Consider the following 26,221-nt stretch of genomic DNA (forward strand, 5'->3'; position numbering starts at 1 on the left):
TCTGGGGCGTTCACCTTGTCTCCTTTGGAGCGTACCGGCCTGTTCTTGCAGAAGGACGTTCTGGCCGAAGTCCGAAGAGTTTGGGAAAAGCCACACTGGGGACTTTTTGTCAATAAAAAGATTGACGCGAGGTACAGGCTGCATTCTTCGGAAGAAGTGGCCTTGTTGTCTTGTCCGCCTCCCTCCTCCACAGTGGTGGCTGCAGCTACGTTGCAATCCAGGCCTGCAGCATCCTCCTCCGCGACGGCTACTCAGGTCTTGGGAAAGGTGGACAAGCTCCTGGACTCCCTAGGGAGGAAAATCTTTGCCATTTCGGCCTTACAGCTCAGGCATGCCAATGCAGAATTGATTTTGGCGGGAGCCAACATGCGGATGTGGAGAGGTCTGTCGGAGTTTGAGGAGCACATTCTGGTCGAGAAGTTGGAAGATTTCAGAGGGGGCCTTTCCGATGCCAGGGTCTTGGCCCAGGATCTCCTGGAGGCTGCGGCTCATCACGTAGACACCTCGGCTCGGGGCCTGATGCTTGGGGTTGATAGCTCGCGGCAAGCGTGGCTGCATGCCACTAAGTTTTCGAAGGAAGTGCAAGACAAGGTTCTGGACCTTCCATTCGATGGTAAGGAGCTTTTTCACTCTTTTACTGATGTAGAGCTCACCAAAACCAAAGAGAGCACTCAGACGGCTAAATCATTGTCTGTTCTGGTTAAAGCTCCTTTCAAGTCCCAAAGACCGTTGTTGCAAAGTCGACCTTCCTCTGGTTTTAGGGGCTTCTTCGACCGCAAATCTCGCAGAGTGGATACTCCTGCGCAGAGAATAACCGCCGTAGACAACAGCGTACGTGGTTTTTCTCCCGCTCCTCAGCCTCCTCATCAGGTTCAGGTGGCACCGGCACCGATAAGCCTGCCAAATGAGGGTTTTCTGCGCTCGCACGAGACCCCGGTTGGAGGACACATTGCGTCTCATTGGGAGGCGTGGCAGCCCATCACAGAAGACAGATGGGTCTTGTCAGTCGCACGAGCGGACTTCCGCTTACCTTTACCCCCTACCCCACCCCTCAACCCTCCTTTTCAGCTGTCGGGTTCACCCTCCCTCACGGCCGAGGTTCAGAAACTTCTGCACCTCAGAGCGGTGGAACCCGTTCCCCTTGGGGAGCGAGGGGAGGGTTTTTACTTCCGGCTGTTTACGGTGCCCAAACCCAACCAGGCTGGCCTGCGCACCATCCTAGACCTTTCCCAGTTCAATCTTTTCCTACCCCAAGAGAAATTCAAGATGATCACGCCCGGCCAGATTCGCTCCTCTTTGCAGATGGGCGATTGGCTCAGCGTGGTGGATCTTCAGGATGCGTACATGCATATCCTGATTTGGAATCCACACAGGAGATACCTCAGCTTCTCTTTGGGAGAGGAGCACTTCCAGTTTCGGGTCCTTCCTTTTGGCCTCAGCTCGGCGCCGCGTGTCTTCACGAAGATGATGTCGGTGATTGCGGCCTATCTTCGTCTCCAGGGTATCCATGTGTATCCCTATTTGGACGACTGGCTCCTACGCAGCCCTTGTCCGTTGGCAGCAGCGGGCAACCTCCAGTCTCCTTCAGCTCCTGTTCCATCTTGGGCTGTGGGTGAACTGGCGGAAATCCTCCATGACGGTCTCACAGGCCTTGACTTTCCTGGGTTTTCGTTGGAACACGATCGACTGCCGAGTGTATCTGACCGGGGACAGAATGGCAGATCTGTTGGCCACGTGTCAGATGTTTGCGCAGTCGGAGAGCATGTCGGCCTGGTGTTTCCAGAGGCTTCTGGGCCTCGGCTTCGTGTGTACGGGCTCTTCCTCTTCTCAAAATGAGACGGACCCAGATGGCTCTTCGGAGTTCCTGGCGTCAGGCTGTGGACCCCGGATTCCAAGCGGATAATGATTCCGGATTCCATGAGAGTGGACCTGGACTGGTGGTCATCTCTGAGCAACCTGTCAGTGGGCGCGGGGTTTCAGGACCCAGCCCCCATGGTGACGATCACAACGGACTCCTCCCTTTTGGGGTGGGGTGCGACGTTAGATCTTCTTCAGGTCTCGGACCTCTGGTCGCCTCTGGACAAGCTCCTGCACATAAATCATTTGGAGCTTCTGGCGATCTTTCTGGCGCTCAAGGCGTTCAGACCGCTCATTGTCGACAAGGTGGTCCGCATAAGAATGGACAATGTGGTATCAATGTATTAAATAAACAAGCAAGGGGGAACGAAGTCTCCCCCTCTCGTGGACATGTCCATCCAGATTTGGGAGTGGGCAATGCTTCATGGGGTCTGGCTGCTTGCAGTGCACATCCCAGGCCAGCTGAATGTCACTGCGGATGCCCTCAGCCGGCGGACAGTGGTAAGCTACGAGTGCGAGTTGAAGGCGGAGATCCTCTCATGGATTTTCTCGGATTGGGGCACACCGGAGGTGGACCTCTTCGCCACGGCGGTAAACAAGAAGCTTCCTCAGTACGCCTCCAGAGGGGGGCTGGGAGCCTCTTCTCTTGGGGACGCTTTCGAGATTCCATGGCACAATATCAGAGCTTACGCCTTCCCGCCTCTCCCCCTAGTTCATCGAGCAATTTGGAAGTTTAAGAGCTCTGCCAACTGTTCTCTTCTACTGATAGCTCCGTGGTGGCCGGCCAGGTTTTGGTTTTCAGAACTTCAACACCTGTCGGTGTGTCTGCCGATCAGGTTACCAGTTACTCCCGATCTTCACCAATGGGAACAAAAGATATGGCACCCCTCCCCACAATCGCTCAACTTGGCGGCATGGTGCCGAGTTCAAGTCTCTAGAGCGTTTGGGCTTGTCTGGGGATAACATGCGCATTATCCAGGCAGCCAGGAAACCGTCGACCAGATCCCAATACAAGAGTAAATGGCTCAGGTTCTGTCATTGGTGTTTGGAGAAAGAATTGGACCCGAGGGTGGCAACGATTGACACGGTGCCTCCTTCGTATCCTCCCTAGCAGAGTTAGGGGTTCATGTTCTGTCTTGCAGGACTTATCTCTCAGCGGTTTCTGCTTACCTCTCTATAGACCGGTGTTCTTATTCTCTAACCCGGTGGTGAAGAGACATTTTGCTGGCTTGACGCGCATCAACCCTCCGGTTCGTAGTCCGCACCCGCCTTGGAACCTAAATGTAGTCCTGACGGCGCTGTGCCATAAACCCTTTGAGCCAATGGCTACGGTTGACCTCAGGTACGTGTCCTGGGAAGTGTCCTTTCTGGTCGCCGTTACGTCAGTGAGGAGAGTGAGTGAGCTCCAGGCATTGTCGGTGGAGCATCCTTTCTTGGTCTTTCACAAGGACAAGGTAGTCCTTCGGACAAACCCAGCTTTCCTACCAAAGGTAGTGACCGAATTCCATCTGAATCAGTCGATTTCCCTTCCGGTCTTTTTTCCGAACCCTGCCTCGGAGGCGGAAAGGGTTCTACACTGCCTGGATGTCCGAAGAGCTCTTAAGTTCTACCTGGACAGGACTTCCAAGCTTCGGAGTTCTTACCAACTTTTTGTGACCTTGGGTAACCCTCAGGGCAGGCCGGCGTGTAAGGCATCTATTTCCAGATGGATTGCCGCCTGTATCACGCAGTCTTTCACCATCCAAAAGCTGAAACCACCTAAAGGTATCCATGCACACCTGGTGCGGGGCAAGACAGCCGCGGTTGCTTTTCAGAAGTATGTTCCCTGGGAGTCCATCGCTAAAGCGGCTACTTGGGCCTCCCCATCTGCTTTCTGTAAGCATTACTGCCTCGATATGAGCTCTAGAGCTGGCGCTCAGTTTTGCCAGGCTGTGCTGAAGAACCTGTTTCAGTAAGGGGTATTTCCATCCACCCATAGTTCCTGTAAGGAGTGCTTTGGAATCTCCCATAAGTATGGAGGAAAGGGGACGGGACGTAGGAGTATTACCAGGTTACTCACCGTAGTGACCACCTTACTCCTAGTCCATAGTCCCCTTTCCTCCATACGCCCGCCCGCCGTCCCCTCTAATAAGGTTCCTCTGTTATTGCTAATGGGTCTTTGACCCTGCGATAGAAAAGGACTGATGGGCGAAGCGTGGGGCGGAGCCAAGGTGGGCGGGGTTACGGCCGTGTGCCGGGCCCCGCGCAGGAAAGAGAGGAGGGACACATTTTTGAAAAAAATGTGGATGCTTTTTACAAAGTGCTCCGGTCCCGTCCCACAGGACGAAGAAATGTCCCATAAGTATGGAGGAAAGGGGACTATGGACTAGGAGTAAGGGAGTCACTACGGTGAGTAACCTGGTAATTTACATGTCAGATAATTTCTTAATGAACTTTGAATGATAGTTTTGCCCTGGATCTCCCTCGGTCGGGCTCGCACCCCTCTTCTCTGGCATCCCTCCTTCGTATTCATTCTTGCCGTTTCTGAACTTTTGCTTTCCCTTTTCTCAATCTTGGGGTGACAACTTTTCACCTTTGGATACCCCTCTGCTGGGCTCCAACACCTCTCGTTTCTTAGCCTCTCTTCGCCGGGTTTACTGTGGCTCTCGATCAGGGAAATAGTGGCTTACCCCTGGGTTCCCTCTTCTGGGTGCTGACCCCTCTTTACTTTCACAGTTCTACCTTTACACAGTTCAATGTATGCAGGATTCACTTCCCTTTCTTTCACAGTGCTTGTAGATCAAAGTCTTTATGATTGTACAGGGATTTGCTTGACCCTCTGTATGACCACTTTTGACCTATTCCGCTGGCCCTCCTACAGACTTCTGGTAATTGTAGTTTTCACTCCGATGGGGATCGACCAGACTCTCTCGAGTTAGCACCCACGTGGTGCTGGTTTCCCCCCTTTGCTGGTCTCCCCTTTACACTTTTTAAAGTTCATTTCAAGTTTGTTGAACATGATTGAAACTTGCCACTCCTGCGATTCTCACTCAACAAAGCCCAGTTCTTATTGGTTCTCCCCTCGACTCACCGGCTGTGATGACCCACTTGGCTTTGGAGTCAATGCCGGTACCACAGGCGCAAGTGCTTCCCTCGCTCCTGCTTATTGGCATAGGCTTGCCCCGTGTACCATTGACATCTGCTGCAGGACACTGGTGCTATTGTTTGCGGTTTTGTCATGATCACGGCAAAAGGTTCCAGTGTAACCCCAAAAAAGAACTGGACATCAGCCTATCATTGCTGATTTGCGGGACGGCAACACGGTGCAGTGGGTGGGCATAGATAGCCACTTACTGACTCCACAACATGGCTGCCCTAGTTGTTCTCCAGTCTGTGTAGGGCAGTCTAGTTGTTAGCACTCCATGAGTATTTAAGCCCCTCCCAGCGTGTGCTCTGGGCTTCGCATCTCATCAGTTTGTTAATGCTTACCAAGGCCCAGTTATCCTCAGTCAAACCTGTACAATTCCTATTATAGTAATAGCTAAAGTTTACAGACCACAGTTCCATAGTGAGCCCCTGCTCACTGTAGTTTTCATAGTTAGTGACTGAAACTTTATTTTTACTTCATCTGTCACTCCCGACAAGTTGTTTCAGTCCGCGCTCATTGTTCCTGTCAGTCGGTGAATGTTACGAGCATCTTGCTCTCTCTATCGCCTCTGCTCGAAGTTTTGGTCCTCAAGCCTTCGCCACAGCAAGTATAGCTTTGCCATTACATGTGTCTAAGCAGTTGTTCTAATTGAATTACGAGATTTATGCGCAGTGTTCATAACGCCGTTGTTGTGTGAAGGAAAGGTTTCCTTTTCATTTACCATATTTACAGGTGCTAGTTTGAAAGAGTGCCTTTTCACAATTCATGCAGCCTTTCTCTTCCTCATTCAAACACACGCACGGCAAAACAGTTTGCAGCCTTTCAATTCCTGATGCTAACACACGCACGGCAGACCAGTTTGGGTAATCGGGCAGTTGTTTAATAGCAGTGTTATTGTTAGCAGAACCATTTACCCACGTTTAGTCAGTCACAAGTGTAATTTTGAGGAAGTTCTCACTGCAGTCAAAAATTACCCATTTTTTTTAGACACTTTTAAGCACTAGTCAGTTGGGGTAATATAGCAGAACCCCCATACTGATTCAGAGACACCTTCTGTCAGTAGTGTCACCTTTATTCCTTCACAATCAAATCTTGTTCAGATAATTAACCACGCGCAGTGCCCTGCTCTCAACACCAGCTGTGACAATCTTCAGAACTCAGAGCCCCTGCACAGTTGCAGGATGGAGAGCTCATCCAAAAAGCCTACTAGGTAAGACATCAGTAAAGGAGAGTCTTGCAATTAAATTAGTAACTTGCTCTGTTGTTATTTAGGTTTTTTTTCACACTTACCTTAAGGGAAATTTTCTGTGTGTTAATAGGTTAACTTGGTCATCGAAGAAGCGTAGAGAGTAAAACATTGCTAGCTGAGAAGAGTCATAGAAGTAGTTCCAGTATGTGTGTGTGTCTGCAGAGTCAAGGTAAGCGTTAAAGGGTTTAGGCTCTCTTCCGCGGGTCTGGGCCAAAAAGGGCAAGGTTACTTCTCTCCTTGCCACCCTCTCGATTCTGGCTGCCTTTCTCCTTCTCCAAGTATTGTGCTTGCTTAGCCGTATCGTTGTGCTGTCTGCTGTCCTCGCCTTGCTTATTTTGTGCTCTCCTACTCCACCATTTATCCCTGTTAAGTAAAAGGAAGGGCCGTCAGGTGTGTGTGATTTAAGTCAATTGCCTGACTTTGTCTGACCCTTGTTTCAGGACATGTCGGGTAAACAGTTTTATTACAAGTCCGTTGTGCAAAGGTGTTCGTGTTGGAAAGGGGGGAAGTTAAAGAATTTGAATATCCTACATGATAAGCTGGGGAAGGCTTGCGAAATGGTCGTGAATGTCCGGGATTGTAAACAGAGCATAGGGGATGTTGGGAATTGTAAGCAAAGTAAGAAAGTGACAATCAAAGGGACAAGAATGGTAGGTTTTGCTGGGCAAACAGGAATAGTTGGTAAGAAGAATGATTGGGATTCTTGGAGATGTGGTTCTCAACGGTAATAGGGTTGCTAGTTGGTCTATCAGAGTTGTTTACGTGGCAGGATTTTGTTAAGGGGACTTCTTTGGGCGGAAGGGAGGTGGTGGTGGAATAACCAAAGATAATCTCCTGGATTTCATCCTTCGCTTCTTCCGCGGTAGAGTACTGCGCTTCACCTGGGGCATCCCCTTGAACATAACCTCCGGTTCTCCTACCCAGATGATTCTCCCCCACTTGTCCACCCCCAGAAACTGGATCCAACAGTGATGGCCATGTCCTGGCCACTTGGATAAGGGATTCCTGGGCTCTACTCGGGAGAACACTGCTAGGTTTCTCACAAAACCTACTTTCATCCCTAGCTCTATATAACTAAAGAGTAAACGAACACAGTTCCTTCTTTATGGAGAGTGGCTCCTTTCTCCTGTTTCTTGAAGGGCATGTAACAAAATGTTCCTTCAAACCTAGAGATACGCACGAGGAATGACTTCCTGCCCCTGGTTTGCAGGTTTCATAAGTCTTTACAAAATGTTCTCTTCAGGAGAATGGCTCCCTTCTCCTGGTGACGTTCGGTACAACTTCCAATAAAACCTTGAGTAATGACATCCTTACCCGGGTGTGTCTTGATACTATGTACAACAAGGCCAGGGGGAATGCGTCCCTTCCTCTGGCTGCTTCACATGAACTATTCGTTCCGTGCCAAGAGAATGCTTCCCTTCTCTTGGTCTGCCTTGGCGTAGTTCAATCACAAAACCAAAGGGGAATGACACTTCCCCTGGCATCTCTATCACAACTTCTTCTTAGAATGACTCCCTTCTTACTTACTTTATACTTGATAACGGCTTTCCTCAATGCTTCTAGGTTGATGTACTATTTGCCTTTGTGACTTGCTCTCAACAATGTACCAAATCTTGTTAGGATCCCAGGTCCTTCTCTTATGACTAGTGGACTTCTCTGCCACTATAGTGAGGAAGATTTCCTCTGAGCTTTAGTGTCTTTCTGATGGAGTCCCAGACCCTTCTTATTTGACCATTGTTTTCTTGTTCCCCACTGTGTTTGTGGACAGGGCCCCAGGCTCTTCCCTGGTGGCCGGTGGTCTTATCTCTGCCACTGTCTGGGGTGCGACTCCCTCCGATACTTGCTTGATGCTGATTCGGGTCCCAGACCCTTATCTTGCTTGGTTTCCAAACCCTTGCCTGTATCCCTCTTTTGCTAGGCCCACTTGGTTCACTCTCCTGCCAAGTACTGCCACGAGGAAGATTACTTGTATTTTTATTTTCAATTAACTTGCATTCCTTTCCAACTTTACACTCCGACATGTTCCGCGTTACACCCATTGCCTACACTGGGTTCAGGACACTCTGACGGTTCTTCCTCGGGTCTTGCTTCGTTTGGGAGCATTGCGGGTGTGCTCTGTCTCTCCGCAATTCTTGCTCCACGTGTCTCGCTCCTGTCCTCTAGGTCGAAGGAGTAGGCAACTTTGCAGGACTGCACGGTCCACCTTTCCAAAGTAACGCCACTGCTTCTCGGCCTTCAACCACGTTCCTGACCAGCTCCACACCACCGGGCAAAGGATTCTCGCTGTCTGCTTCCCGTCTCTAGCAGATTATGGCTTTTGGCTTCTTTGGAGCATTCTCTGCGTCTTCCTTGCTGTTCCTGGGCTGGACTGTCTCCCTTGCTGCTCTCCTTCTCAGCTGGCCTGCCTCTAGGACTGTTCTTTCAGTGAGTCCTTTGTCTTTTTTTATGTTGCTTAGGTGAACACTCCCCCGCGGAACACTAGAACGTTTCCTACCGTTCCATGGGCGACTCATCATAGCTCCTTGGGGTCACCTCTTCTTAGTACTTGCATTGCTGTTAATCTTTGTCTCTGATGATCGTCGTCTCAGTTGGGGAAGATGACATGATGTTACAATAGCACATGGATGTATCAGTCAGAGGGGGGTTGTTGTGCTGCCTATCACCCAGGTAGTTGTCCTTACCCCCAGTAGGGGAGTCCCTTCCCAAGAGGGGGAATATTGGAAAGTGGCTTCACCTCCCTCGCCTCATGAGAGTGGGGAGAAGTGACGACACCTAGTGAATCGGTGTCACACCCTATTGAACTTTGATAGCGAGCACGCTACTTTGTTTAACTAAACGTTAGCCAGCAGTGAAAAATTACTGAGAATGAGCAAAAATGAAATAGCTTGCATCATATGGAGCACCATGGAAGGGGAAATACAGGACGCAACTCTTGGCATATAGGTGAAGCATGGTACATACCAGGTTGGTCTATATTGATGCAGGTAGTCAGAGGAACTACAAGAGCTGGCTGTAAGCAAAGAAACACAGACACAGGAAAGGTAAGCAAATATATTGGGTAACCAGGATTGATCAGGGTAATGGGTGTGATGGAATGGAAGGTCTCTCCAGAGATACTAGGGGAAAGCCTTTGGGATTGATACCAGGGTATTACTCCGAACCACCATCATACATCAGTGTTGTGGGTTGAATGTGCTGAAGAGATGGTTGTACTCTGTAAGGCTAAAGTTGTAGAGCTTCTACTGAGCCGTGCAACACTCAGACTAGATGGAGGAACAGAAGTCTCTCTAATCTCATTTTAACTGAGACCAACCCATGGGGTTACACTGTTTACTGGTACGGAGCTGAGGCACAACAGTGGACCACTCTGCAGTGAAGGTGGAAAAAACGCTGAATGGCAATAACCTGGTCGGAGATAATACAATAAAACCTGCCAAACTAAAAACTGAGGCTAAAAACATGAGCTTGACAAGTATCAATTTATAGAGTACCTAATGGTAGGCCAAGAATCAGATATGATATCCGGGACTAGCAAGGGAGCTGCAGGTCGGGTAACTCGGAATCCCGACTCTCAAAGCACTGGGCACAAACAGGACTGGGTTGGGTGGCTGCTTTCTCAGCGAATACTTGAAATAGGAACAGGGTGCACTAAAGTAAGGTGCACAAAACTGGGGGCTAAAGTCTAAAAGTAAAGCAAGAAACTGGAACTGCAAGAAGAAACCGAGGAACAGATCTTGCAGAGCAAGGGCAGTCTGTGAGGGGGGGGAAGCTCATAGACATAACAGGGTGTTGATAGCAGCACATAAAGGTGGAAAGCTCAAAACAGGGTGAGAAACCTGAAGGTGTCTCCCTGACTATTGGATCCAGATTCTGGGGGTCGACCAGTGAGGGAGGATCAACTGGATGGGGGGGTCCTCGGGAGTGGAAGTGGGACACCGACGGGTGAGACGTGGTAACCCCCTCTTCCAACAACTTTTCACCATCTTTCCACGTAGGATAGACAAATCCTTTACCGACACAAACAATTTGGCATGTTACAATGGACTACAGACTAACACTCAAGCTATTTTCCTGATATGTCCCAACACCAGGGCCAGGCAAAGTCAGGCAATTGACCAGAACCACACACACACCTGACAGCCCTTTTCCTTCCCCCACAGGGATGAAAGGTGGAGCACAAGAGCACAGTACGAGCAAGGCAGACCGCTTGTCCGGGGAGCTAACTCAGCACCGCAGTTCAAGAGGAGGAGAAAGACGGTGCATACCGAGAGGATAACGAGGAGAGAAGTGACCATGCCCTTTCATACCAAGGCCTGTGAAACCTCTGCAGAAGGAATCGTAAGACCCCGAACAATAGCTAGTGTGTGTTGCAGCAGATGTCAACGGTACACGAGACCCTCCACTGCTGATAATCAAGCTGGGTAGAGATGCTTGTCTCCGTGGTAGCAACCTTGACTCCGAGAGAGAAGGCCAAGAGGTTCATCACAGCCGGTGAGTCGAGAAGAAACCGAACTGTGTTGAACGAAAAGTATCACACGACTAATTGAACTTTGAAAGCATACAGAGCAATTGATGTGAAAGGGGGAAAACGAGCAACGGAGGAGTCTGGCAAAACATGGGTGCTCACTCCAGAAACTCTGGGCGATTACCTGATTATTGAAACTACCATAACCAGAAGGCCTTGGGAAAGGCGAGAAGGGTGTCAAAGTGGTCATACGGGGCTATTGTAAAAATCCTCTGTAAAGTCAAAAGTCTTTGACCGATGGATGATTGTGAAACTAAGGGAAGTGAATCCCACATTATTAGAGTTGAATGGAAAAGGCACGATTGAGAGTGAACCTGAATGAGGGATGCCGATAAAGAGGGGGCAAAGTCTAAGCCCCGAAATAGGGTGTGTCGACAAGGGTGAAAATCGTCAAATAAATTGCATTGAAAGCCATAGTGAACCTGATCGAAGGAGGCGAACAGTCTGAGCCGGGAAGAGCGGGATCCAGTGGTAAAAGACATCAGCCGATGAATATGTGAAAAGGAACTCTTTGTTTATTATTTTAATACATCAGGCCCACAGTGGCAAGAGATTTTTGATAGAAAAGTGACTTAACCACTGAATGCCCTGATTGCTGAAATCTGAACTGTTAGCTTATGCTGGGAAAGCTTGAGCGTATGCTGTGTTCCAAAGTCCCACCTTGTCCCTTACTGAAAACGTGTGGAAGGGAGACTTCAAGTACCGCATCCTTACTTATTTATGAACACTTCCTTCTTTCTTAAGAACATTATCCCACACTTATTTGTTTATTTAGCGTAAGGATTGGCAATAGTTTTTTCTTAGTATAGGCCCTTTTATTTGACACCATGATACTAGCACTGCCTTATTATTATTTGATGGTCGAAGTTTGCTCCCATCTTAGAATTGGCTTTAGATTCAGCGTTTTTCCAACCTACCTTTGCAGTTTAATAAAGACCCTTGAACTGTGAACTGTTGTGCCTGTCTTTACTGTTGCCACAATGAGTTCCTTATAACAGCGAGTCTGGTGGAAGGCAGTACAATTACCAACAGATTTAGTTGACTTAGGAGGATTGGGTGCTGTACAAAGCAGCCGATGCAGGACGACAGGATGCAGAATACAGCCACAGCAAGCAAGATTCAGAATTAAAACAGGATCTCAAGACATGTTCAAAACTCTTTTGCTTTAACAGCAAATAAGATTTGGAATGCTTTGCAAGGCAGCCACCACAAACAGGTTTGAAAGGAGAAACAGGATGTCGCAAAAAGTTCTCAAAAGCTGATCACAGAAGTGCAAAGTAGGAACTCAAGTGAAGGCAGTTAAAGGGAACCTGCTACTGGGGAAAGGGAGCTTAAAGGTGCTCCTCTAGTCCTCAGCCACGCAGGGTGGAGCAGGTTACAGCCTGAGGCAGCTGTGCACAATCGGGCCCACTGGCAGTCTGCAGCAGCGGAGTGCAATCAAGGTCTCTCCAGCTCTCGGCAGCTTGCTGCAAAATGCATCTAATTAACATTCCTTCTCCATTCCTTTGCCTCTTGGACAGCATACATCTACCCGAATGCATCCACTGGATTAACCAAAAATCCGGAACGTTGCATGAAATATTGGGTCCAACTTTGTGGCAGGAAAACAAATGACTAAAAGCAGAGTTATTTTATGGCTTGTAAAACAGCAGTAAATACAGCCTCTGAGCATCTGCCAGCATTGTACAATGTGTTCTATTGGCCATACAAACTATTCAGGAAGACCTGGATTACTTGTTGGCTCTTTGTGTCATACCAGAGGAGAATGTACATTTGAATAGCCATCTGATCCTGCCCTTTTCCATGAAGGTCAGACTGAAAACCTCCTGAGAAATAGTACAAACAGCAGCCACACGCATGTTTTTCTGCCGCCTGGCGTGGCATCATTCAGATGTGGCTGAGGTGCAGCTGCCTCTAGGCACATGTCTAGATTCCACTACTCAGATGGGGTTAAACCCAGAGCTTTTCCTTACCGTAAGTGAGCATGTTCTTCAGTTCTGATTTTATTTTTTGCATCCTCGAACTTTTGATTTTGCATTCTCCATTTTAAATTCAGGAATAAAAGGCATAGAATTCAAAGACGAGCCTGGACTGGATGACCCACTCATGCTTGGCTGGGGATACCTGAAGGCTCCGCAAAACTTTGTGATTCAACAATGTGTTTTGGATTCCTTGGATCAGTGCGAAATTGGCCTATAACAGAAAAGTATTTAGTTCAGTAATTGGTACATTACTTACTGCCTCTGAGTTTAATTTACTTTATGTAGTTGCAACTCCCAAATACGTTTTTTGTTCATTTCTGCTGGCGGGATAGCCCCCAAAATGAAACTGATTCGTCCAAACTGTGTAACTGATGCAGTTAATTTCTTCTCTTGCAGAGTACCTTGTGGAGCTTCGAGAGTACGGGCCTGTGTACTCCACGTGGGGCGGCCTGGAGGATGAACTTGCAGAGCCACTGGAAGGCGTGTCTGCATGCATTGGTAACTGCAGTTCTGCTCTTGAGGAATTAACGGAGGACATGACTGAAGACTGCATGCCTGTGCTCCGAGAGTATGTCCTGTACTCTGACTCCATGAAGGTACAAAATATGTTTGAGGTGGGGTTTGAAAGACCAAGAACCACTGTGAGGTCATGGTGCAATGGAGCAGCTCTACTGACTGAATGGCTGGGTTTATGTTTTTAGTTATTTTTGTAACTTGACATGCGGTCCTCAGCAAGAATACAATGCTGATGCTGGCTTTTCTGGAAGTTGAAGGTACATCACACAAAGTTCAGCCTGAATAAGTGACCAACTTCTCATCGTAAATTGGCTTGATGGGAGATGCCCAATGCTTTTAAGTGCTCCATCTTTTCCACAGCAAGTTTATACGGGCCGATCAACTAAGGTGTTGCGTGCTTGTGAAACCTTTTCCTTTCAGTTAAGATGTGAAATGGGCTGTGCACTGCCTTTTTGTGTTGTGCGATGCTGTATCAGCAGATTTACGCTTTTGCTCGATCCTGTTTCCTAGGAGCAAAAGTAATAGATGAAGTTGATTGAGATTAGTTTAAAAGTGCCAACTCCCAGGGGAGATTGTTGTTTCCTCTTGGACACAGCATCGCACTACACCAGAGGTTGTACAGACTGCAGTACTTATAGTTGGTTTACTACATCGATAAATCTGGGCTCGTGATTGGCTCTTGTGGGCTGCTAAGAATCGTGTAGAGAGCAGCTGCTGTATTAGAGCCCATATAACCTACGATCAAATCTTAACTGCCTCTCAACTATTCCACTGTGCTAGGCAAAACCCTTATTTCCCCCTCACGGTCCGTCTTTCTAGAAAGGATCTGAAAAAAAATCCATCTTGACAGAACTCATAAACCACGTCAGTTGGCCAGCTCTCTAAGCAATGTTCTCTGGTCCTTTGATATTATACTATGTATAAAAGGTACTATCAGGGGATCACTTGCATCTATTGTGACGGGCAGCTGTAGCCATCATGGCACATAGTATACTTAAAATCTGAGAACAGTACTTCAATACTACTCTGGGACATGGAAGCATCTTTATGGGAACACCCGCCAGAGGATCCCTGATGAGACCCCCTTCCTACGCAGTCAGTGATTGGATTAGTTCACACTCTCACCTGATGGTTGCCACCCCCCAACTGCCTTCTTTCACATCCTCTGGGGCGGGTGGAGAGGGAGATGTCTAGGATCTCTGTAGTCCATTCTTTCTGCCCCTCCCCAACTTCCATGCAGTTTGCTGCCTACTGCAGTCAAACTATTAGCACCACATTCCTACACTCTGTCTCTGGCACCTAAATAAAACAGAATACTTAATTTAATACCCAGCCTCTAAGCGATGGCAAGAGTAAAACTCTGGGCTAGTCACCCTCTTGGGAAACTTGTAACATTTGGGTTACACTTTCTTCTCTTATTTCTGACATTGCATTTTCCTCTTTCCTGTTTTTTTTCACAAGAAATAGACTCCCGTATGAAATTTGTCAACTTGTCTGATAACTGCTTTGTATTATGCTACCACAAGAGCATGCTCATTGGTAATGAATGTGCTCAACATCCTACTTTGGTTCCAGGCTACTATTCTCATGTCATATTTACATACAAGTGTACATAATGACTTATGACAGTATCACAAAGAGTCTTTCAAATTGGTTATTCTTTTGTCATCCAAATTATAGAGCTTTTTTTAAGTATCAATAATAAGATTTTCTTAGCAGTTGGTACGGTTTTGGATAATAAGGCTGGAAAGGCTTTCTTTTCTCCCTCTCCTCTCTTGAGGGGGGCAGAGGGAATCTGTCGGACAGTGTCTCATTTGGGCTTCCAATCGGCCAGGCATCCAGAGTGAAGGGAGGTCAGAGCTAAGGGTTGCTGCTATATCCTTCTCTTTCATTCTGTGTTTCCTGTTGCACCTTATTTGCCACACAAATGCCTTGCTTAAAGCAAAGCACACAAACATCGAAATCCAACACAACACTCCACTAAAACAACTAATTGCATACACAAGCATTCTTCTCAACTGCCACTCTGCACCTGCTCACACACATTAAATGTATAATCACATTAGCACACACTACGCAGATATACTCCTTACAAAACCCCACCACACACCTGCTACCCACGCACTATTTCATCCACCAGGGACTGCCCACACAAACAAGGTGGTGGCATATCAAGACACACTCCCGCTTAGTTAATCCCACACCGACCCCATACACATCCTTTGAAGCGCTCACTCGAGTCCCTCATCACACCCACACCCCATCTTTCTCTTCTTTATGAAAATATCCCCAAGAAAATGTAGTCAAGTGAAAATATAGCCCACAAAAGTTGTTTAAAAAAATGTATTCATTTATACAATTCATGTAAAGCGTGTAAATGTTGCCAGTTATATGATTGCCAAAAAAACTATTTTTAAATTCACAAATGTACAAGGCTGTAACCCTAACAAGGACCCAGACCTTTAATAAAATCTCCAGGATCACCCTAACTCCGTTCCTAAACCTTCCCCTAATTCTAATTACTTCCCTGTATTCTTACAGGGCACTTTATTCTAAAACATTTTATTTGCATTGTATTCCATACAGAATCAATGGAAAAATGAACAGTGAACCGAATTCCAACTTCCTCAGCAGCTTGTCACAAACGACCAAGGGCCAGATTCACAGAGCGTTTTCCTATGTGATTGCGCCATTATAAACTGCTTCTGTGAATCAGGCCCTTAGCCCTTGCCCTAACCCTTGCTCCAAGCCTATTAACCTTACCCTAGCTGCAACTCTTGACACTTATTTTAATGCTTACTTTGATCTAACCACTAGGTTCATCCTAACCCCTATCCTACGCCAACATCACCAGCCCTCTCCAGCCTTGCTATCCCTTTCTTTAACACTTACTCATTATCCTTTGCCTTACAATAACCCCTACCATCACACTATCTCTGACACTTAATCTACCCTAACGACTAACCGAACCCCAACATCACCATCCCTACAGCAACTACCCTAACTCTAACCAACATCTTTACTCTAACCCTAGCCCCTATATTTACCCTAACCCCTATTCTAACCCTAAACCACACAATCACAAGTCAACAAAACCCTCCTCAACACTAACAATGACCCTTGCAGCACTGTTTTTGGCTACTTTTCTGCTGCATTTATTACTACTTTTTGCATGGCAACTTTTTCACTGCAAAGATATTTTCACCACTACTTTTTCACTGACTACATTTTTGCTGGCAGCATTTTCATTTGAGACCCCTTTTCCCCAACCTAATTTATTGCCCTCCTACACACAATCCCAACTTCCACAACTACTGGGCTAACTTCACTACCAACCACCACACCTTACCCCTGCAACAACTTCTACCTTCATGACTTCAACCCCGGCAGTTCCGTTCTAGACGCCAATCCCATACTAAAGACTATCCTCCCTCCACTCTCCCCTTATGACCTCACATCACATATCCCACACACATTGCTGGCAACATCCTGGATCTTTTGATTGCAGGCAAAAATCTTGTCTCAGTGGATATTCGAATCTGGGTATTGTGGTCTGACCACTTTGCTATCCCCTTCATACTCCTATCTCTCCCAGCGGACAGTCTGTCTCATGGGGTGGGACAACTACGCACCCCTATCCTCTTGCTCATGGTGTTCCACAAGGATCGGTTTTGGGACCTTTCCTTTCCCTCTCTATACAACGACTCTAGCTAAAGTTATTTCTTCCTATGGGCTATCACATCACTTCTATGCCGACGACATACATTCAACTCCTTCTTTCTTTCTTTCTCTCTCTTCTTGGCTGACATACATACTCAGCTCTCCTCATGCTTATTGGCCATCAAATCCAGGATGTCATCCCATTATCTTACACTTAACACTACAAAAACTGAAGTACTTGTTTTTCCTTCTATTAGTATCCCCCCCTCTGCATCCCTCATCCATAACATTTCCCCCTTCTCATCTCCCCATTGTATCTATCTGCAATCTGGCACTCTACTCGGTCTGTGCTCTGTCCTTTAAATACCACATTTCAATCTCCTCTCGTGCCTGTCGCTATAATCTATTCAATTTTTTCAAAGTTTGCTCTTTCCTGGATTTTCATGCAACCAAACTATTGATATGTTCATTGATTATCTCACGCCTCTTCTATTGTTCCACTGCACTTTTCTGCCGCACAACCTCCCGACTTGCTCCCTTAAAATCTGTTTTTAATGCCTCTATTGGTGTGCTTTTCTGCTGGACTCCACATGATACTATTTCTTCTGCTCTTGGTTGGCTCCCCTTCTATGCTCAATTCAAATTCAACTTTTTATCCCTTGTCTTTAAATCACTCTACGGTCTTACCCCGGATTACCTCTCCTCACTTGTCTCGTTATATACTCCTTCTTGCTCTCTTCACTCTAGCTCTCCATTTCATCTTGTAGTACCAGAGCCCCCCGACCCCTGTGCCCATTCATACTTTAGCCCATTCACTCACCTTGCTCCCTTCCACTGGAATGCTCTTCATCTTTCTCTACGCTCCATCACGGTCTACTCCTTGTTACGTAAATCGTTGAAATCTCATCTGATCCAGCATGGTGGATCCCAGGCTTCTCATGTCATTTATTTTCTTTTTAAAACTTACATTTTTTTTATTTGCATTTGGTTAATCAATGACAACAACAATTTTTCTTAGTCTTATCATCCAACAACAGTAACCCCCCCCAGCAACCTCCGACTGAATCACTGCGTTTTGGGAAGTCATTCGTTCAACTAGGAATCCTCTCGGGATGGATGAAAATTGAGAATTCTTTTTTCTTTTTATATACTATGAATGGACTAGAGTGTCTTGGATTGACTCCCCTCTGTCAGGTCATCACTACAAGCTACCCCATCACCATTACAGTTGCACCATCAATCTTTAACCCCCTCCATTCTGGACAGCATCAGCCCCCATTCTTCCAAGAAGGACTCCTTGTAGTCATTCACAATGGCTGTTATCCTCTCCATTTCAATCATGGAATACAACTTCCATTCCCGTCATGTGGGCATTCTCCCCACCTTCCAGTGTTGGGCCACCATTAGTCGGCCAGCTTGTAACATCGCCTCACACACCATGGGCAACCGGTACTCCTCCTGGTCGCTAGTCTGGATTCCTATAAGGATCTGAAGTGGGTCCTTGCTTAGCTGGACCACAAAGGCCTTAATCCAATTAAGGAGTTCCTGTCGTAAGATGCGAATTCCAGGGCATCTCCACCACTTGTGTGCAAGGGAACCCACCCCACCCCACCACACCCTCTGGGACACGCGGCTGAGGCGCCCGTATACATTCTTGAGATTTTCAGCAGGTCCCTGTGCCACCCGTGCAGTATCTTGAAATGATGTTAGATGGTAGAGATGTATAAATTGATGTGAAATGTCCCCCGTAAAATTCTAGCCCAGTGCTAATCTGTGATTTCACCCCCTGCTAGCTCCCCCCATTATCTCTTGAATGTGTATCTCCCCACCTCCGTAGTCAACACTAGTATTTTATATATGCTGGATTGTGCACCCTTTTTGGTAGTGGTCACTTCTAGCCATTTCTCAAACTGGGTTAGGTCCCTGGAGATTCGGGTATCCCATATCGAGTCAGTAAACATCCCTTTCAGCCTCAAGTATTCGAAGATGGAGATCCTGTTCTGTCCCAGTACCTCCTGGTTTTCCTCATAGTCCCTAAAGTGACCTTCTTTAAACAGCTGCCCTACCCTCTCCAGCCCCTCGTCTGACCACTGCTCGGCGTGTCTCATCCCCTGCTTCGTCAGATGGAATGGGGGCCCCCAGACCAACGCAGCAGGTGAGTGCCAGGACGATGGAGATTTGTTTGCACTGTTGTTCTTCCACAGCTCGCACAGGACACCCAGTGTGGGGTGTTCTCGTGCTCCTCTCTGAACCTCCCTATGCAGGGCCCATAAGTAGTCCCTCCCCTTCAATGGGTGCACTTCAAGATCCTCGAGGTAGAACCAGTAGGTCCGCAGGTTCTCTCTCGAGTTCTCCAGCAGGACTCTTGGCTCTGCTGCTTTCAAGTATAGATACGGGCCATGTAAGCCAAATCCCTCCTGATCTTGTGGGAGTGTCAGGGTGACCCACTTCACTCGTGGCCTTTTGTCCTGCCAGATGAATTTAGATAGTACCCACTTTAGTTCCCCGAAGAAAGTTTCGGGAGTTTAAACGGGAGGGCTGTGAACAGATAGAGTAGTCTGGGGAGGACGTTCATTTTCACGGCCACCATCCGCCCTTACCATGATAGGGTGAGGGGGGGTCTCCATCTTCTTTGAGTTTAAGGAATATCGGATCGAAGTTCGCTTTCATCATGCCCGCAAGGTCCTTTGTCAGAAAAACCCCAAGATATTTTGTTCGTGCTTGCTCAACCCTCATTCCCAGGTATCGGGTTCGCTCCACCGTTACCGGGCATCTGGGCCCCACAGGCATTATGGTGGACTTGTCTACATTAATATTTAGGTCCGAGAGGAGCCTATATTTCTGCATCTGTTCTATGAATTTCGGGGGCAAGGAGCTCACCTCCATGAGGTAGGCCAGGATGTCGTCTGCAAAGATGGACAATATGGATTCCACTTACCCAGACCTAATGCCCTTAATCCCCTTGTTGCCCTGATCGCAATCGCCAGCATTTCCATTGTAAGGGCGTACAGCAGTGGCAAGAGGGGACTTCCCTGTCTTGTCACATGCGTCAGGTGAAACTCCCCAGACAAGATACCATTAACTCTTGACTCGCACCGTCGGTTGTCTGTACATCGCCTCCACCCATTTCATAAAACAGTGGCCGAGACCTATTCTTTAAGACTGCCTTCATACAGGGCCATTCCACCCTGTCGAACGCTTTCTCAGAGTCCACCGAGACCAGGCAGGCATCACTCCCCTGGGTCTGAACCTGGTTTAGCAGATTGATCGTTTTTAAAATGTCAGCGCCCTGTCTACCTTTTATGAAGCCCACTTGATACCCATGGATCAGGGATGGCATGCATTTCTCCAACTTGGTGCCCAGGATCTTAACATAGCTCTTTAGAAGAGATATTGGGCGGTAAGAGGCGCATCTCTCGGGATCGCATCCCTCTTTATGTATAGTCACAATTACTGCTTCTAACATTGAGTCCGGCAATGGATCCCCCTCCAGCTCTGCGTTAAAGACCCGAGTCATATACGTTGCCACAGTAGATCTAAACTGCTTATAGAATTGGACTGTGAATCCGTCACTTCCTGAGGCTGAGCCTGCCTCCAACCCTTTTATAGACTGGATGACTTCCTCCTCAGATATGTGCTCTTCCAGGTAGTTTGCCTCCCGCCACTGAATCCCCAGTAAGGCCAGGGCGTCCAAGAAGGTGGCCATTTGTCCCTCGTCGCCTTTAAACTCCGTGTAGAGCCCTTTATAGAACCTGGCAACTTCCCTCCCCACTCCCTCAGGGTCATCCACTGTTGCCCCATCCGCACCCTCCATAATCCCAACCGTCTTCCGTTTTCTCTCCTCCCACAGTCGCCAGGCGAGTTTTTTATCCACCCACTCCCCTCGTTCGTGGTATTTTTGTTTTATGAACAGTAGCTTTTTTTCTATGTCCTAACAGAGTGCTTTAAGCTTTACCCTTTGGCACCTCAGTTCTGCTACGTCGGATGGTGTGAGAGGCGCCGCTGCCCCCTGGACCTCCCGGCTTTAGGTCCCAAATCTTACGCATCATCTCCTTCTCCTCTCTCTCCCTCCTCTCCTTTTTTCCTGCACCTATTCTAATAAGCACCCCCCGAATCATGGCCTTAAAACCCTGCCAGAGAGTTTGCACCCCCCACCTCCACATTATTGAAGTCGAAGTTATCCGTGATCTCCGTTAACACTGACTGGGAGACCTCTCTATCCTTTAACAGATAATCATTGCACTGCCACCCTCCCTGGGGCCTCGTCCCAGGGGCTGTTCCATCACCCATACCACCATGCTGTGGTCCGACTACAGGACTGGAGATACCCTTGATTCCTTTATCTGGGCTTTCAATGCCTCATCCACCAGAATTAAATCGATGCGCGAGTTGTGAACCGCAGAGAAAAATGTGAAAGGGCGATCTCCCACGTCTCCCTCCCGGAGAGACTCGACAAGGCCCAGGTCTCGGTTGGTGTTTCCCCCACACCCTCCCTAGTCTCTTGCGGTCTCTCGTTGGATCCAGGACCATGTTGAAGTCCTCCTCCCCGCCCACCACTATACGACCTTCCACAAATGTTATTAGTTTGTCCTTGACACCTTCACAGAAGTTCACCTGACCCGTGTTGGGGGTGTTTATAGAGCATATGGTGATCCTTTCCCCTTTCAGGCTTCCCTTAACAAACTAGTAGTGTCCACCCGGGTCCCTCTGTGTCCCATCCACCACCAATGCCATGCGGGATGACACAATAATTGCCACCCCGCCTTTTTTCCCAATACCCGAAGCTGTTAACACCGCCGCTTCCTGTTTTGCCCCCAGCCTCGGTTCCCTGCGCCTCTGCCAATGACTTTCCTGTACCATAAGAATGTCAATTTTGACCCGTCTGTATTCCCTCACGGTCATTGACCTCTTACCAGGCGAGTTTAGCCTTTTAACATTGAGGGAGTGTTGAATTAAACGCCGCCACACGTAACATCCAATAAAATGTTTATTCAGTATAAACATGCGGCAGCAGGCTCCGCCACGGAGAACCAAGCTCAACTGCCCTTCAGAACCTTTAATCTCTAGAATACCATACTGGAATGAGATGAAGTCACAATGGTGACTTGCATATATACTTTGCCTGAACTAATGCATGAATAACTTGAACTATTTACATACTGCATAATAGAAACTGGTTGCATTACTACTATTGAACAAATATGCTGTCTTCATCATTACTCTGTAATTGCTTAACATCTTAACACATCTCCCTCCTTCAAACCAAAGTTTTACTCAACATAATCTCTTAACCATGAAGGTTTGCTCCTTGTTCTCCTTGTACCTTCATCACTATTCTCTGGCTCAACACTGCTGTTCCCTGAATCCTGTGTTCTTTCTATAATACAATCTTGACTCTCACACTCTGGAAGATCTTCGTTGAAATTACTCTTTACTAAACTTGACATTGACCAAGATTCCCCTCCTTCTAAAATCACCACATTGTTTCTTACCTTAGCTATTCTTTTTGGCCCTAAGAACTTGCTAACAGTGCACTTAGGTGACAGTCTGGGATTCCTTATATACACCCACTCACCTTCCTTCACATCCAACCTCTTACATTTCTTGTCAGAATTGAACCTGTTTTCATAACCATTTTGAGCCTCCTTGATTAATGTCACAATCTTACTTCTATCAATGTTGACTGATTTATCCAAATTCAACCACCCTGGACACAATTGAGAGCCCGGTTGCCTCCCTTTAAGAGACATAAAGGGAGATATCTTGGTTACAGTATGCGGTGTGATACAATAGCCCCAAATCATTTCTCTTAGAAGTTTCTTCCAATCTAACCTTGCAGCCATGGCCAGTTGTAACCCTCCCTTTATAAACCTGTTCGCTCTTTCTACAAGTCCATTAGCCCTAGGGTGATAAAGGGCCGTTCTATAATGTCTTATACCATACTTCCTGAAAAACTCCTTCATCTTACATGAAGTGAATTGGACACCATTGTCCGATATCAATTCTGTTGGAAAGCCTTCCTTGTAAAAGATATCTTCAAAGAATGCAATCATCTGTTCTGTTGTAGCTTCTCTAATAGCCCTGTACTCAATCCACTTAGTGTGATAATCTACCATAACTATTAGGTATTTGAGGTCCTCCCCCAAGTCTTGTAAAGGGCCTATTAAGTCTACCGCCACCTTCTTCCAAGGCTCAGTGGGAACACTTACTGGTTTCATGGGTGCAACTCTTACAACCTTGGCTTTATCACTCCTTATACAATCATAACAATCTCTAACACACCTGTCAACTTCCCCATCAATTCCCGGCCACCAATAGGACTCTCTAATCTGTCTCTTTGTGCCAGCCATACCCAAATGTCCTTGATGAGCTAAACTTACCAGCGTAGGCCTGATACCACCAGGTGGTATGACCTTCAAACCTTTTCTAAGATGAATCCCATCTTCTGATATGCTGAGTACATCCTTTATATTATAATAGCATTCAAAACTTTTTTCCACCTCTGTCTTGCGAGGCCACCCTGTCTTGGTCCAACACTTGACCTGTTGCAATACAATGTCTTCTTTGCTAGCAGACTCCCACTCTTCCTTGCTTATGGCATTATTTTCCACTTCAGCAATTACCACCCTCTGCTCATAATGCACTCCCTCAACCTCTTTCTCCTCCACTGGTAGTCTAGATAAGCAATCCGCAACTATATTGTTTTTGCCTGCCACATGCACAATCTTAAAGTCATAGGCTAACAAGTCCACCATCCACCTTGACACTCTGGGCGAGCTTTTAGACCATTCAACACCACCCAGTAATTGAACTAAGGGCTTGTGATCAGTTTTGACCAGAAATGTTTGCCCCCACAAGAAGAATTTAAAATGAGCAACAGCCCAAAACACAGCCAAAGCCTCCCTCTCAATCACTGAGTAATTGATCTCAGCTCCCCTCAGTGGTCTTGATGCAAATGCTATTATGTGTTCTACTTTATCAGAGTTATATTGTGTCAACACCGCTCCCAAACCTTGGTTGCTTGCATCCACTTCTAAGATTGTCTTCCTTCCCACCACAAATCCTCCTAGGGAAGGAGCTCCAATGATACTCTCCTTGATTCTCTCAAAAGCTGCCTGACACTCACTTGACCATTCAAATCTTACATTCTTCTTAAGTAATTCTCTCAACGGTGTGGAAATGGTGGCAAAATTGTTAACAAACTTATGATAGTACTCTGCTAATCCCATAAACGACCTTAACTGATCTTTGTCACAAGGTTGGGGCGCCTTACTTATACTATCCACCAGCGATTTCTTAGGAGAAATAGCATCTTTTGATATTCTATGACCCAGATAGTCTACTTCCTGAACAGCAATTCTACATTTACTCCTCTGTACAGTTAGACCAGCTCTCTTGAGTCTATTCAACACAGCTCTGAGATGATCATCATGTTCTGCTTCCGTGTCAGCAAACACTAGAATATCATCCTGGAATACTGTCACACTTTTTAAACCCCTAAGTACCTCTTCCATAATCCTTTGAAACACAGAAGCCGCAGATGCTAATCCAAATGTCATTCTTTTGAATTGGAAAATGCCATCTGGAGTGATGAATTCCGTAAGATGCTGCGAACTCTCTGATAACGGAACTTGATGATACGCTGCTGAAAGGTCTATAATGGAAAAAAACTTTGGTTCACCTAAAGTGGACAATGTCTCAGGAATGTTGGGAAGAGGATGCTTTTCAACTACAATATTTTGGTTGAGACTGCGCAGGTCGACACACAGCCTTAAATTTCCATTCGACTTGGCCACCAACACAATTGGTGATAACCACTCCGTGGCAACTACTGGTTCTATCACACCTTTTCTCATCAAGTCCTTGAGTTCTCCAGTTAATTGACCCTTCATTCTCAATGGAACTTGCCTCACCTTGTGTTGAATAGGTTGTGCCCCTTTTTTGAGTTTGATGTGATGTTCAAAGTTTTTTAGTTTCCCAAGTTCCTCCGAAAATACTTCAGGAAAATTCCTTGACCAAATGTCTCCTACTTCCGCTATGGATATGGGATTAGATGCACTAGCTTGAACCCTCACACCAAGATTCTTTTGCTCCTCCCATCCTAGTAAGGACGAGCCTCTCCTGGACACAATTATGTTGGCTTGACAAACCTTTCCTTTGTAGACGATCTTGGCTGGAAACTCCCCCATAATGTCAATGGCTGATTCTGCATAACCACATGCTTTGACATTCGTGGATCTAATCAATTTCTCTTCTTTCTTTAATATGTTTACTAGTGTGTCTCTGGATACTATTGTCCACGGAGAACAAGTGTCAACCTTCATCTCTACGTCACATCCATCCACTTGGAATATATCGCTTGGTCCATTTCCATCACCTTGAATGGTGGATATCTCAAATACAAACTTTGTATTTGGTTCCTGATTAGCCGAGATCTCTTGAATGTTATAATTTCTCTTGACTTCCTCTTCATGGTTAGACCTTGTGTCCACCGTTGATTCTATCAGGTTTACTGAGCTAGCTTTGCAGAGATTGGCGAAATGTCCTTTTCCTTTGCACCTGAAACATTCCGCGTACCTGGCCGGACATGATGGAAAGTTTGCACTATGTCTAAAATTTCCACACCTGAAACAGGAACCCTTCGCACTCCAGTTCCCTCTTCTTGGTGTGAGAGAGTTACTTCTCTTCTTCTGGTCAACTGAGCAAACTGACATGGCCGTAGCCATTTGTTTATCATCTTTAAGTTCTTTCACATAATGAGACGTTCGCTCAATACTTCTTGCCATATCCAGCGCCTCATCCAACTTCATGTCCCTCGCTAGGAGCTTTTCTTGAATCTTCAGGTTATTAGTGCATCTAAGTAGTTGATCCCTTATCAAAGAATCTGCCAACTGTTCGAATTCGCACGAGTAACTCAGTGACCTGAGACACGCAACATATGACTCCACTGATTCATTCTGTTCTTGCGCTCTTTGGAAAAACTTGTGCCTTTCAAAGCTTATGTTTTTTCGCGGTTCAAAATGATCCCGTAACTTCTTCACAGTTTGGTCATAAACATCTGCATCAACATCATCCAATGTTAGACTACCGGCTAATCCATCCAGAATTCTGCGTCCTTCAACCCCCAGGTTGTGTATTAACAGAGCTTTTTTTCGTGCTGGGGAAAACCTGTCACCTCCTATAGCAATTAAATAATTTTCAAAAGCGTCCTTCCATTTGTCCCATGTGAGGAAAGGCCGACCAGGCTCCTCCAAAAATGACCTGGGGGGTGGAATTGATGTGGCCATGGTGGCCTTACTACCTGA

The 26,221-nt window shown here is 46.8% G+C and overlaps 1 protein-coding gene across 1 annotated transcript in view; it reads left to right on the forward strand.

Annotated features, from left to right (window-relative positions):
- SNX30 (sorting nexin family member 30) overlaps positions 1-26,221 on the forward strand; it is a 749,650-nt gene that overhangs the window by 537,296 nt on the left and 186,133 nt on the right. The window contains exon 6 of the mRNA XM_069630640.1: positions 13,137-13,336. Within this exon, the coding sequence (XP_069486741.1) occupies positions 13,137-13,336 (200 nt within the window). The remainder of the gene's footprint in view (positions 1-13,136; positions 13,337-26,221) is intronic.

The sequence above is a fragment of the Ambystoma mexicanum genome, chromosome 6q (genome assembly GCF_040938575.1).
Source record: "Ambystoma mexicanum isolate Mex_15411 chromosome 6q, UKY_AmexF1_1, whole genome shotgun sequence".
Lineage (NCBI taxonomy): Eukaryota > Metazoa > Chordata > Amphibia > Caudata > Ambystomatidae > Ambystoma > Ambystoma mexicanum.